The sequence below is a fragment of the Anarrhichthys ocellatus genome, unplaced genomic scaffold (genome assembly GCF_004355925.1).
Source record: "Anarrhichthys ocellatus isolate YVR2014 unplaced genomic scaffold, GSC_Weel_1.0 scaffold3, whole genome shotgun sequence".
NCBI classification, from domain to species: Eukaryota; Metazoa; Chordata; class Actinopteri; order Perciformes; family Anarhichadidae; genus Anarrhichthys; species Anarrhichthys ocellatus.
Genome location: NW_022280033.1, coordinates 9,672,797 through 9,685,831, shown reverse-complemented (window position 1 = coordinate 9,685,831; position 13,035 = coordinate 9,672,797). Strand labels below are relative to the sequence as shown.

The window sequence follows — 13,035 nt, the reverse complement described above, 5'->3', positions numbered from 1 at the left end:
TGATTGACGGAGCGCCGTGCTCTCCTTACCGGGGCTAAAAATGGAGACGACTGCTTTAACGATGAGCTGTTGTATCATCCGCTGGCAGCACGTCTGCTGCCGCTCACTCCTCTTTGGCATATTTGGTGCTTCTGAGACAGCGTACAGATGGAAGAGCAGGCTGTGCCTGTTTGGCCCGACCTGATGATTCAGACTTGTTGGAGTCCCAGTGGGCTGTCAGGTTCAGTCACCATGGTGGTGCCAAATAGCTCCTCCCCAGTCCTGTTTGTCCTCTGCCAAGTCACACAGAGACCAGGTTATGTTTTTTCTCCCAATTTGCTTGCAAAGATTATAATCTTTAAATTATAATCTTTAAATTAAGATCTAATATGCCTTGAAATGTTTTCCATTGTCTTCTTTGATTTGTTTATGATTGCATGGCGAGTTACATCCAACTGTAACACTTGACTTTTCTTTCAATTTCTGTGCATTTGTATCAATCTGTTTGTGTGTCTTTGGTAAAACATGACACTGACACTTTCTTTACTCATGCAGCCGGAAGAATCCCAGGTAAACATTTCAACTTTGGCCCTTTGGCTTTCAAATTGTGTTTTCCCCGTCAGCTTTTCTGTCAGCTGTGTCTGGTTATTTTCCAACTGCCCTTTCCTTCCCTTTCCTTCCCTTTCCTTCTCTTCTCTCCCCTTTCCTTCCCTCGTCTGCCTTGATTTCAGGATAAAAATAATGTTTCTTCACCCTTAAAGCTGAATATATATATATATATATATATATATATATATATATATATATATATATATTCACCTCACTGAATGTTCCAACCTAATGAATGCAGAGAGACACTGAGTCGAGGAACATGCTGCCATTTATTTTCTGTGTTATCCTTTGTGGCTTAATTAGAAGAAACCTCACTGACATATTCTCACACAACAAACATGTTAATCTCTCCTCATAAAGTTATATACGCATAATTAACACCTGATTGATTATACTCTGTATTCTTCCCATTATATGAAGCATTTTGTATTTCATTCCATATATTTATTCTATCATCAAGGGTAGGATTTAGTAATTCAATTGTGGACCTTCTTTGCCTTAATATCTCAAACTACCTGAAATATTATAGCCAACAGCTGTGAATCTTTAAAAGATTATTTTTGTTTTCTCCTTGTTGTTTTTGAAGATCTCTGTTATGCCTCTTTGTGTTGCAACTTGTTACAAATATTTACACCCCCATAATTTTGATATTTTTTCCATCTTACTTGGAGCTTTATGGATTCGGCGTTTTTGCAATTTGCAGAAATGCTGCAGCTGCCTCAGGAGGCATGGAAATGTCTTCCCACAGTTTAGCAAATTTACTACAAATCACCATTTTTAAAGCCTGCTGTAGTGTTGTCATTTTTTAGCGGTGTTCTCGCTTTTCAAGCAATCGTTTGCTTATTTTTGTTATATGCAATTGTTTTGGGGGGCATTTGATGCCGTAAATGGACAAACATTGGAGAGATGGCAGGAAATGAGGGGCCACTAGGAAGCCCCCATTTGTTTTTGTTCATGTTGATTACATCTATCAATGATTACACAATGAGCATTTATTTATGGTAGTTTATTTAATTTAGTTGTAAGTGTAGACTGTTCTTAAAAGTAGTTGGCGATCTGCATAAAATCCTCTATCACCGTATGTGTAGTTTTATGTCACATTGTGGATTATGTGTTGTGTGATGCATTTTTCTGGAAAATCAATCTAGAAATAGTATCTAATTCAGTGAAAGAAATATCTGAGAAATCAGGAAATGTTATCACATTCATGCAACAGTAATACTGAAATGCAATTATTTCCCAACTGGTTTGAATGTGTTTTGCATTATTTCTTTTCTGGTCTATGTTTGACTGGTGCCCATGTTTCTTTTTTGTCTGCGCTCTGTTCCTCAGGACTCCTGGAATGGCCTTTCTGGACCAAACTGGTGGTGGTGGCCATCGGCTTTACGGGTGGACTGGTGTTCATGTACGTCCAGTGCAAAGTCTACATCCATCTATGGAAGAGACTCAAGGCTTACAACCGGGTCATATACGTCCAGAACCGGCCAGAAACGTGTAAAAAGCTGGTACTGGAGAAGCCGCCCCTCATGGAGCCAAGTCTGGAGAACAAGGAACCTCTGGCGCCAACCCTGTCGGACACAAACTCCTCCCAGTACACAGAGACTGAGGACTACAGTATGGAGGTGCTCCATGTCTGACCACTCAGTCCATGGTTGTCCTACTACTCATACTTCACACACAGACAGGCCCACAGTGAAGAGCAGCCGTTGTGGAACTGCTCGCTGACTGAGGAACGAGCACACACTCCTCTTCCTCTGATCCCAGACTGACCCACTGTCCTCTTCTGGTCTTATATTCCCAACACTTCGTCCACAGAGACAGACAGACAATGCCCATCTTCTTCTATCCACATTCATCCTATCTTATCCCTTCCTCCACCTGCACCCTGAATCCACGTCTCTCTCCTTTCCTCGGACAGGACTGTTTTTACTGACGTCTATAAATGTCTGAAGAGGCCTGGAGCATACCACTTTACACACACGCACACACACCCTTGTTTGTACACCTCTGGGAGAGCAGGACTGAGACAAACGGACTCACAAACAGCCCCGGAGGTCGACATATTTGTTATGCGTGGTTTCTTTGCTTGTGGGTTTGTTAGATTTGTTCGTTTTTACCTCCTGTGAGTCTCGGGCTAAACTGCCGTGGATCAGTATGTAGCGCCACGCATCGGATCTCTGGAACATTCCAGCTACTGCCATCTCTTTTGCTGTGGTCTGTCAGCCCAGAGCTGGTCTGGATCCGACCAGACCATGATCTGGACATGCATTGAAGCACTTTTGTTTTTTAGTTCCCACAACAAATCCCCTCCCTTCCTCTTGCCCTTTTTTTCTTTGATATGAATTAAGTCTTACTGTATATGTTGTACATGCAGGAGAGCACATTCGAACTTCAAACTCCTGTTTTATTTGACATTTCTTCATACACACGTATACATGTATATTAAGCCTCCTGTGGATGACAAAAAAGGAATTGGTGGTTAAAGAAATTAAATCATGCTGAAAGAAACTGAGTGTTTTAGTCAAAATACAAAACAATTATGACATCAGACTCAAAGTTCTAATGCAGATAATGGAAAATCCAGCCACATGACTTCTGTACCCCAACATGATCTTTCTGAAGGCTTTGAGAATGTAAACTTTAAAAAAAAAAAAAATTTAAAAAAAATTTAAAAATATAAATAAATAAAAGCAAGATTTTTTTTTTTTTTTTTTTTTTTTTTTTTTACTGGTCACAGGAAATTGCGAGATACTTTCTATGTCTTGAGAACATTGCGAGAGCCTTTGGGCATAAACATCACCGCTCATGTTTTTCTATCATGCGAATGACACAATATTTACAGTGTGATATTCCATGTGCAGTTTTTAATATGCTGATTTGTTTGCTTAGTCCCGGGATACGCCCTGGGAAATTCACAGCTGCCTATTTTCAGTCTGTCCTCCCACCGTTTCAGGCAGTGCGTTGATTGATCCCAAATAGATAGTTTTGATTAAACTGTAACTGTGTATTTGAATTTGACTGCTGAATCGGTTTCTGCTCTGCAGGACCCACAAATTTACAACCCATCCCTTCAGTTATGTTAACGCACGAGAATAAGGTGAAAGATATGATTGTTATTGAGCGTTTCAGACAAGCGGATGTCTCTGTTACAGCGAAAGTTTCTCTTTTCTTTTTAACAGACTCTTATCACATGTTAGAGTATCTATTTTAGTATTTAATCACAAGACTGCCAGCAATGTTGCCTCCCAATCAATGGAGCGTTAACTTTATCTCACATTTGGCCTCATGTCGCTCAAATGAGACAAATTGCTCCAACACCTTTTTTTTTTTTTTCATTTCTAAAAGGAAGCACAAGTTAAATACTGTCACTGCATTATTTCAGCATGAACGATTGGATGCAATGCATGCACACATACATTTGCTGCCTGTGACAGACAGATATACAGTACAGTGCAAGTCATCTCTCATCGATGAGCTGACTGGAGAGCCATCTGCTGGCGAGAAGCTGAAGGTGCCGTCTGATGTAGGCAGCGGTTGATTTCTCAGGGCGATGTGTTTTGGGGCTTACAGTCATTGTAAGTGCTTTGTGTATGTGGGAGCACAGTGATGCCAGGCTCATGTTGAGCCTCACAGCCATTCCAGCAACACACACACACAAAAAACTGTCTTTGATACCAGTGCACTGTCTGTGAACAACGATGGTCCAACAACATGTGTGACAATTACTGCTCAGCAGCAATAACTGAAATCCGTGCTTTGTTTTTTGCAACAATTCATACTGTACTTGTGTATATGCCCCACAGTGACTTGAGATCTGGAGTGTAATATAATTTGAATACATAATATGAGCCGAGGGAGTTATTGTGTGTCGAGTTGGATTAAGACCTAGTGATGAGAAGCGTCTCTGAAACTTTGATACCCGCGAGGCTCAGTGCAAATAGACAGATAAAAAGTGCAATTACCCTTTTGTTGATATTCTATTCTATAGTTATGTAATGGTGTTTAATGTCCAGGGTGTGTCCTGGGTATAAAATGATTATTTCTTCATTTTGTGTTGTATTTATTTTTAAAAGAAAACAGTACAATTTGTTGATTTTAAAAAAAACAAAAAAACCTTTCATTAGTAATTTTATGCAACTTACACTTTTTTTTTTCCCCAGGCATAAATATACCTGAACATCACTTTTAATCTTTGTTTTGCGGTTCAGATATCGTAGTTGTAAAATGCTTGATTGTGAATATCTGCTCCACCGTCTTGCTTTTTAAAATGCTTGATGAATTTAGTCCTAAATGTAGACATTTAACCGCAGAATCGCATTTAATCATGTCATATTTTTCAAATAAACAACATGGAATAATTAGACATGTAGTTTCCTTGAGGTGGAAGATAGAAGATGGACTACAGATTGTGATTTATTTATTTTTTTACTTTCTAGTCATAGGAGCTGGCTCCTTTCATGAAGTCTGAGACAGAAGATTTGAGGCCACTTTGGGACGCTTTTATAAGCCGACGTGTTCCTCTCTGAGAGCAGCTTTTTATTTTTTGCTTTCTTTCTTAGTGCCCCTCTCATGATGAAGTGATTTCTCCATTTTATAATCCTATTAAGCACATTGTCTTGACCCTGTCGCTTACGTTTGATCATGTCTGGGAATAGTGTAACTTGCATAAAGCTACATTTGTTTACTGACTGGACTTGAACATATATGACTGTTCCCCTGTCTTATATCATTCCACAAGTTTGTCTGTGAATTTACTTTGGAATAGTAACTGTAAAAAATTTGTAAACGTACTTATGTTTTTGAAATAAATATTGATGTGTTTTCAGTTTAATTTCCCATTATTGAACAAAGTATGTAGAATTAAAAAGAACAACCAAATAAAAATTAAGTTACTTTTAACACTGTGTTTTTCAATGTAAGCCATGTGTTTTGAATTTAAATGTAACAGGATTTGTTAGTGGCTCTGTCACAAAATACATGAAAAGGTTAATATTTCAGTGTCTTCAGATGTGAAGCAGTTTAACATCTTCTGATTTACACTACTGAAGGAGCAGACAAAAAACAATTAAGTAAATTTGAGGCTTTTTTTTTTTTTTTTTTGTCAGCACATTGTAATATACAGAAGTATCACAGGAACACACTCGGGTGACAGAGTTTTTTTAACATCTCAGTGATATCAGCAGAACTTCAATGTGCTATTGGCAAAATATTTCGCAGACGCATGATTTTATTCCTCAAACAGCGACACTGTTTGGGATTTTGTCGGGGGACATGTTGTAGTACGGCAGCTTCTTTCCGTCGTTCCTCCTCTTGATGGAGCTGCTTATCTCTGCCAGCTGCTTCCTGAACGTCTCCATGGCCGCCTTCACTGGCTTCTCGATGAAGTGCTCATCAGGATACATGCCCAGGTACAGCTGCAAGGAGAGGGAGAGGGGAGACGGGTCATTCAGCCAGGAGGTGCACTGCAAGGCGCACTGGTCCTTAAAACAAGTCTGTACTGTACCGAGACGTGTGTGTAAGAATGATGGCCTGTGTGTCTGGACACTGGGTGCCCTTTCCGTACCTCTCCCTCCTGGTACTGGCTGAGGGCCCAGACGGCCCCCAGGTGCCAGCTGGAACGTCCGCGATCAGGAAGGCTCTCGATGATCAAGTTCACATTTGCCAGGCCCTTCCGGTTGGGCGGGGGCCTTCTCATGGTAGATGGAGCGTTGGGGATCCAGGAACACCAGTCATACTATACACACAATGTACACAAAGATACAGAATGTGAATGCAGTCATTTTTACTCAACTTTTGTACTTTTTACTCCACTGCTATTTATCTGACAGCTGTGATTACTAGCTACATTACAGAAAATACTACGCATTGTTAAATAATAAACCAGTGAAAATCCAATTTCTTACTCAGAAAGCTATCTAGCTTGGGCTCAAAAATCTGAGAAAAGTACACGAAAAAGAAAATGTTCTCCTTTCTTGCCCCATTAATCATCTCATGGCCCCTCCGATTTATCTTGTGACCCGCTGATCACTGGAATAAACTACCTTGCTGTTTATAGCAGTAGTTAAAACAGGATGCATCCGCATTAGAAATCCAATAATATAATCTATAATATATCAGTCGCATGGGCCATTTTTCTTCAGACCAAGCAATGTTGCTTTTGATATATTAAGTAAGTTTTGCTGATAATAAACTGTACTTTTACTTAAATAGGATTTTGAATGAAGGAGTATTTTTATGCTGTTCTGGTAGTTTTACTAAAGTCAAGGGTATGAGTCCTTCCTCCCCCACACACTCAGTCAGAGGACCTTCAGAACTCCCTTCACATCACTTATAAATTTAAGAAATTGATTGTTAGGTTCCTGATTATCTATTACTCACCTGTCCAAAGTTGACCGCTGCATGCTGGGCCGAAGCAGTGAACACAATGACGGTCAGATACTCTGTCAGCTCCTCACGTGATTTCAGGGACTTGGGAAATTCTGTGCACATATAAGATTGACAAAGTGAGCTTAAATCTGTACAAAAACCTTGTGTGAAATATCCTTGCACAATGCAGGTAATGGAGAAATGCCAGAAGGGTTTTACAACACTGCAACAGTGACACCATCACCATGCCGTGGCTTCCTGTCTTCACCCTGAAACTATTCGTCTGTAACAGAACAGATGTGAATTTGTAATTTCCCTGACTTAACTGTCTTCTCCAGAAAACCCAACACAAACACAAATATTGAAGGTTGAGTTGCTTCTCTCCCTGGGAAAATAAACTTTAAATATTGGTTAGTTGCTACATTTTCAGAAAAATGACACAACAGGAAGTTGGTAATGTGTACCCACCACAGTTATCGAAGTCCTGCATACCGAAGCTGCACACATCTTTAATGAAGGCCTGGATTTCTTCATCTTCCTGCACCGTCTCATCGCTGGTGTAGTAAATATGCACCACATCAGACACAAAACTGCCAGAAAGAAAAGAAGAAAGCAGTCAGGTATAGAGAAAATAACTTGATAATAATCTGTTGTTATGGCCGTTTTCTGTCCCTCAAAGACACAAGCTATTCTTCAGTGCCGTCTATAAAAACTCCTACAAAGAGTTGTTCTTCACCTCTTGGTGGCCTCCCACACCTTGTAGCCGTCGTCTCTGTAGAAGTAGGTGGGCAGCTCCTTCTTGTCGTCCACACCGCGGGCCTTGATAATATCCGGGAAGCACAGAGACCTGAAAGTCAGAGACTTCATGGCCTTTTGAATCATCTGGACGTGACCGCCTCCACCTGTTGCGTTTGCCTTGACGAGGATGGAGAAGATACAGCATCACCCTCACTACTCTTGCAGCTATTTATGGTGCTTTTGAGAGTCCATTACTGAATGCACTATGACCCATTTTAAGCAAAGACATCCTATGAGTCTACATATAACTTTGACATGTCGTTTCATTAGAGGAAGGTAAAAGGCCTTTCGCGGTTCTTTTCCTCCATTTTTTGGGTAATTTTAACTCACAAATCTGTTGAGAGTATTACGTTTTTCTGTATTTTGTATCCACAAACTCACCTTGTCAAAGATGCCGCACTCACAGATGAGCTGCTCTCTGGCCTTGGTGTTGATAGCCATGGTAAAACGAATGTGTGGCATAAGTAGCTGGAAGAAGGAACACCAATCAATCAATCAATCAATCAATCAAATTAATCAATCAGTCAGTTGACCAGTCACAGTTTTACCTTATACACAGGGTGAACAGCAGGGAGCTGCCTGTGCACGGCAACAGCAAACACCTCTGTTATCAGATGAGTCCTGAGCAGGTGTGTGATGGTCTGGTGGTACTGGAAGTCTGCTGAGCGGACCCAGATCTTAGCCAGCAGCCAGTCGTGCTGACCATCAGTGGGCAGGAAGATCGGGTGGTCTTTCCCTGGAGTCTGCCCAAGCTGGGAAAACACGGAGGACAAGGGACAGGCAGGAAGAAATTGATTTATACTGGAATGTTTCCGTCATTTGCTGCTCACCATCTCTGTACCTGTATGGCTATGGGCAGGATCTTGTTCTGAGCGTTCTTGTAGAGCAGACAGATCGGAGCTGCCAGGTACTGCAGCGTGCACGGATCTGTGCGGTTAGGACTGATGCCTTCCAACACCTCGTAGTCCACTATGTAGATGTTACCTGCCTGGAGCCGGAACGTTGATTCACACAGTACGTCAGTGGGACAATTTAAGTGAGACATAACTGAATAGGTTCACAGAAACAGACACCATCTACCTCTATTTCCTCCTCCAGAGTCAGCTCCCTCTCCAGGCAGACAGAAACCATCTCATCAGTGACAGGAAACTTGTCAGGAAGTTTGGTGCACTTTTGGATCATTACGGGGTTGCAGCCGTTTAGAAATTGGTACCCAAACATGAAGTCCTCCTTCCAGTGTTGCATCACATACTCTGGATATAATATAATATAAATAATATAACATAACATAACATAAGATAACATAACATAACATCATATATGTGAGGCTGACCTGAGATTGTGTTTTTGATTCTCACAAAGATCTTCTCAAAGTCAGCGAAATCACTCCAGGAGGACTGGAACATGTGCATGAACTGGTTCACAAACAGGTTCTCTATTCTGGAAAGTCATCATCACATTCGTCACCATATTCATGTCAAAAAGGTCACAGTATTTTCAAAAATCTGATGCATTTTCATTTAATATGTCAATTAAACTCTAAACGTGTTATACTGTTGTGATGACTTTTTGCAGAAAGAAGCAGCCCTAAAAGCTAAATAAATGTAATTATACCATAAGATCTGTCAACAAAGATGCAGCATTTCAGTCAACACCCTTGAAGCTCACTGTGCGAAATTGCATACCTTTATTTTCCATCTCACCTACCTCTCCAGTCCACAAAGCATTATCATTGTCAAAGCTTTGACATTTTCATAATGTTCAGCAGAAGTACTGCATGATGCAAACAGTTTGGGATTCGTTTGGTATTGTGTCTATGTGCAAGCTCTCGCGCCTGCATGAAGGCGCAATGCAAATGTCCCTGGTAATAAACACACAATGACCCTTCTGTTTCTCCAGGAAATCATGCGCATAGAAAATAGCTGGAGCTCAACATATGACCGTGACGTCATGAAAGATGAAAAACATTTCAGAGGTTAAAGCTCCACTGAATCACTCTGTTCTGTATTGAGGGGGCGTCAGTTGTCACAACAACCAATGTAAAGCTCTACTACAGCGGCCTGTTTGAGGGAGCACGTACGCCTTACTGTAGTTCAGTACGAAGTCCACTCCCTTCTCACTGTCAAACTGGTTGTCCCGGGGCAAATCCTTGTGTCTGTCAACATCTATGCTCATAGGAAAGCCTGGCTGCCACTCCTTCCATCTGCAGAGGACAGCAGAGTTGTTAGTGAGCCGCCTCAGCCTTCTGTAACACACAACCACACACACTGCATGTGCAGAGTGAACTTGCTTGTAGGTTTTCCTCCTCATGTCCAGCTCTTTTTGTCTGTGCTGCTTGACTAGGCTGGTCTTATCATTCTGAGGCAGATGTGCTGCAACAGACACAAGACATGAGGGACGGAGCTCGTTACTGCAGACTCTCACTGATGACAGCGAGGAGGCAGGCGGTCTGTTATTCAAACTAAACAAAGTGAACTGATGTACCTCTTCCATCCCGAAGCACCACTTCCTTGTCATCCACCAGCCAGCGGAAGCAGGGGAACTCCAGGTAGTCTCCAGACGGGGTCTTGACTGTGATGTACTTGCAGTACCAGTCATCATGCACCCAGTACTTCTTCTTCTCAATCTTCACCAACAAAATCTCTCCCAGGTTCTCCCCGACCCTGACGTCATAAGAGTCCACCTGCAATTTAGTCAGCGGCTAAATAAATAATCTTTAAAAAATAGAGCAACTTTGTGAATCAGGTGTGTATTGTTAGTTTTGTGTTGTTCTTTTTAAGGAAAAAGGGTAAAACACACATTTCACGTGTCACCATGAGAAAACATCAATGTCACATTTGTTTTTTGTAAGAAAGATGAATTTCACAGGTAGTATCATGTTCACACTTGCAGAGAAAGTTGTAGGAAGCGAACATATGTGACTTTAGTATTTTATATAATAAAAACATTATTTAGGTGCATGAAATATATATTTTCAACTTAAATTACAGCTTTGAAAGGGGCAACAGATTATAAAGAATAAAAAGTGTTTTATTTAAAAAACTGTATGAAGAATGCTAAGTTGATGCTAAATTTTGACTTTAATACCTCATCCCACCTTTAACAAGCTCCGCCTCTTTAGTATTGCTTTTGTTTACTTTTATTTATTTTAATCTGTAGATTAATTGTATTATTATTAGGTATATTTATTAGCTTTACATTGTCTATTTTATGTTTTTATACTGAAACACTATGTGAAGTCAGATCTAATAACAAACTACTTATATCTCATCTTTCGTCTATATTTGTAACAGTTTATTTATTCAAAAATATATTTTAGTGGCATTGTGGAAAGACCTCCAATGTGTTAATTTTAAAACACCGAACAGTGTGCAGTATAATGCAAAAGATAAGAAAACATTTTTAAAAGATTTAAATATTTTCCATTCAAATCTGCTTCATGTTCGGAACAGCAAATATTTTCTTAGATTTCTTCTTTCTACTCATTTTTGATTCCCCCTCCAAAATAAAAGTTGTTCATTTTCAAACAGAGTCGACTTCAAGTTACATCTCTGTTGGAACGTCTTCCTCTTTCAGGTCAGCATGTCAACAATCTCACCCAGCGTTTGTGTCTAGTTGTTGATGCTCGGCATTCATCAGAATTTTAAAAATGAATGCGTTTGTCACACAGTCATCCTCACAGCCCAGTGTAACGTCACTTACCGCCCCCCTCTCAAAGTCATTGTACAGAGCTTTGTCCAGCAGCGTTCTCTCGCTGCATCCCTCCGTGCCCACCAGAGTAATGTAGATATAATCATCCGTCCCTGCGAACCACTGGCTCCCTGTGGAAACAGTCACTGTGTAAGAAGGCATGGCGGCCCCACCGGTCCAAGCACCCTCTGAAGATGAAGAAACCTGCAGAAGAGCTACAACCACCCACGACAATGACAAAGGCAAGTTTTCCCTTCTTCAAAGCTGTATCTTTCACTGACATACACTTCTCATTGCTCTTGCAAAATGAAGACAATGTGTAATCAGGCAGCAGAGGGAGTGGCAGGACACGTACCTCCGCCCTCTTACTATTAATGAGGTCAGAATACAATACGACTGTCCTTCCTAGATGTGTTATCAGTGGTGATTTCAAATGTGCAGACATGAATGTGGCTGCAGAGACCGGAGGGCTGATATCAAATTCATAGTCTTTGTCTGCAAACAACAGGACGGTGTTTTATAAAAATATAACAGAATGAAGGAGAATCACAGGGTTTTAAATTTGAGCAGTTTTACTGTGTTGAATTGAAGACATGGAAATGAAAGCAACACGTGAATATACACATCTTTTACACTTCACATTTACCAGTCAAATCAGTATGTGACACGGGACAACAACAGGTAGTGTTTTCCAGCTTCGGTGAAATCGATGCAAATGCATCTGTGGTACAGCTGCAACTGTGACATTGACATTAACAGGGGTCTGTGTGTGTGTGTGTGTGTGTGTCTGTGTGGAACTCATAGTGGGAGACTTCAGAATTAACTTCTTCCTTCTTCACAAGTTTGATGAAGAAAACTCTCTAAAAGGATTAAAACACATCTGAATCAGCTACTGCTCCTTGTATTGGACAAGATCCTTTATATGTTCACACTCAGACAAAATAAGGACACAAGCGTTGGTACAAATGTAAACAAATGTACAAATAGAGAAAAGAACAACTGACAAACAAAAAAAGACATCATTCTCAAAAGTATATATTTCTTTTAGTCACATCTAACATAGCTTGATAAGTATACAGCAGAATATTACAGTGATTTACATATATTACATATATAAATAACTTCCTATTACGTAATCATCTGGTACAGTGAGCAGCAGGAACAGATCTGTTCTTGAAGGATTGATAGACTGTGTGGACGTATAAAAAAAAAAAAAAAAAAGAGCAATAACAGTGAAAGATCATGTATTTGAAACCAAAGAGCAGTGGATGAAAGCACAGCAGTACTGTGGAAGAACGAGTGGCACCGTAAAATGCAGAAATGTTGCTGAATACTATATTTTGTTTCTCAAATGGTAGCTGCCACTCATCACCAGTGAGAGTGATTATAGTCTGAAGCCCACACAGTTGGATACTGTGGCTCATATACTGTTACATACACTTGGTAATGTACATAGAGGTGTCTCATTTACTTTCCAAGGCGATTTGGGAGAATTATATGTTGTGAGATTCAACTTCTGTTCAACTACACCTTCCCGCGCGCGCACACACACACACACACACACACACACACACACACACACACACACAC

General features: G+C 40.5%; 2 protein-coding genes across 7 annotated transcripts in view; one reads left to right on the top strand and one right to left on the bottom strand.

Annotated features, from left to right (window-relative positions):
- Window positions 1-5,490, top strand: part of marchf8 (membrane-associated ring finger (C3HC4) 8) — a 64,546-nt gene extending 59,056 nt beyond the window's left edge. For 3 of the 5 annotated variants that reach the window (XM_031841276.1, XM_031841282.1, XM_031841298.1), the window contains 2 exons: window positions 535-549; window positions 1,924-5,490. In XM_031841276.1, coding sequence (XP_031697136.1) covers window positions 535-549; window positions 1,924-2,228 — 320 coding nt within the window. In that variant the 3' untranslated portion in view covers window positions 2,229-5,490. The remainder of the gene's footprint in view (window positions 1-534; window positions 550-1,923) is intronic. The other 2 variants (XM_031841305.1, XM_031841290.1) reach the window with 1 other exon arrangement.
- A 171-nt stretch (window positions 5,491-5,661) lies between these two features.
- On the bottom strand, window positions 5,662-11,772 carry alox5a (arachidonate 5-lipoxygenase a). 2 transcript variants are annotated; one of them, XM_031841266.1, is made up of 14 exons: window positions 11,458-11,771; window positions 10,240-10,438; window positions 10,046-10,127; window positions 9,836-9,958; window positions 9,089-9,195; window positions 8,836-9,008; window positions 8,597-8,743; window positions 8,304-8,507; window positions 8,137-8,223; window positions 7,694-7,872; window positions 7,426-7,547; window positions 6,970-7,070; window positions 6,155-6,325; window positions 5,662-6,005 (listed from the first exon to the last, which is right to left on the bottom strand). In XM_031841266.1, exons 1-14 carry the CDS (start codon window positions 11,605-11,607, stop codon window positions 5,826-5,828), a joined length of 2,025 nt encoding a protein of 674 aa, XP_031697126.1. In that variant the 5' UTR covers window positions 11,608-11,771; the 3' UTR covers window positions 5,662-5,825. The 2 variants fall into 2 exon arrangements, with proteins under 2 accessions (XP_031697126.1, XP_031697118.1); XM_031841258.1 differs by having other exon boundaries at window positions 9,836-10,127; window positions 11,458-11,772.
- Between the last annotated feature and the right edge of the window lie 1,263 nt (window positions 11,773-13,035).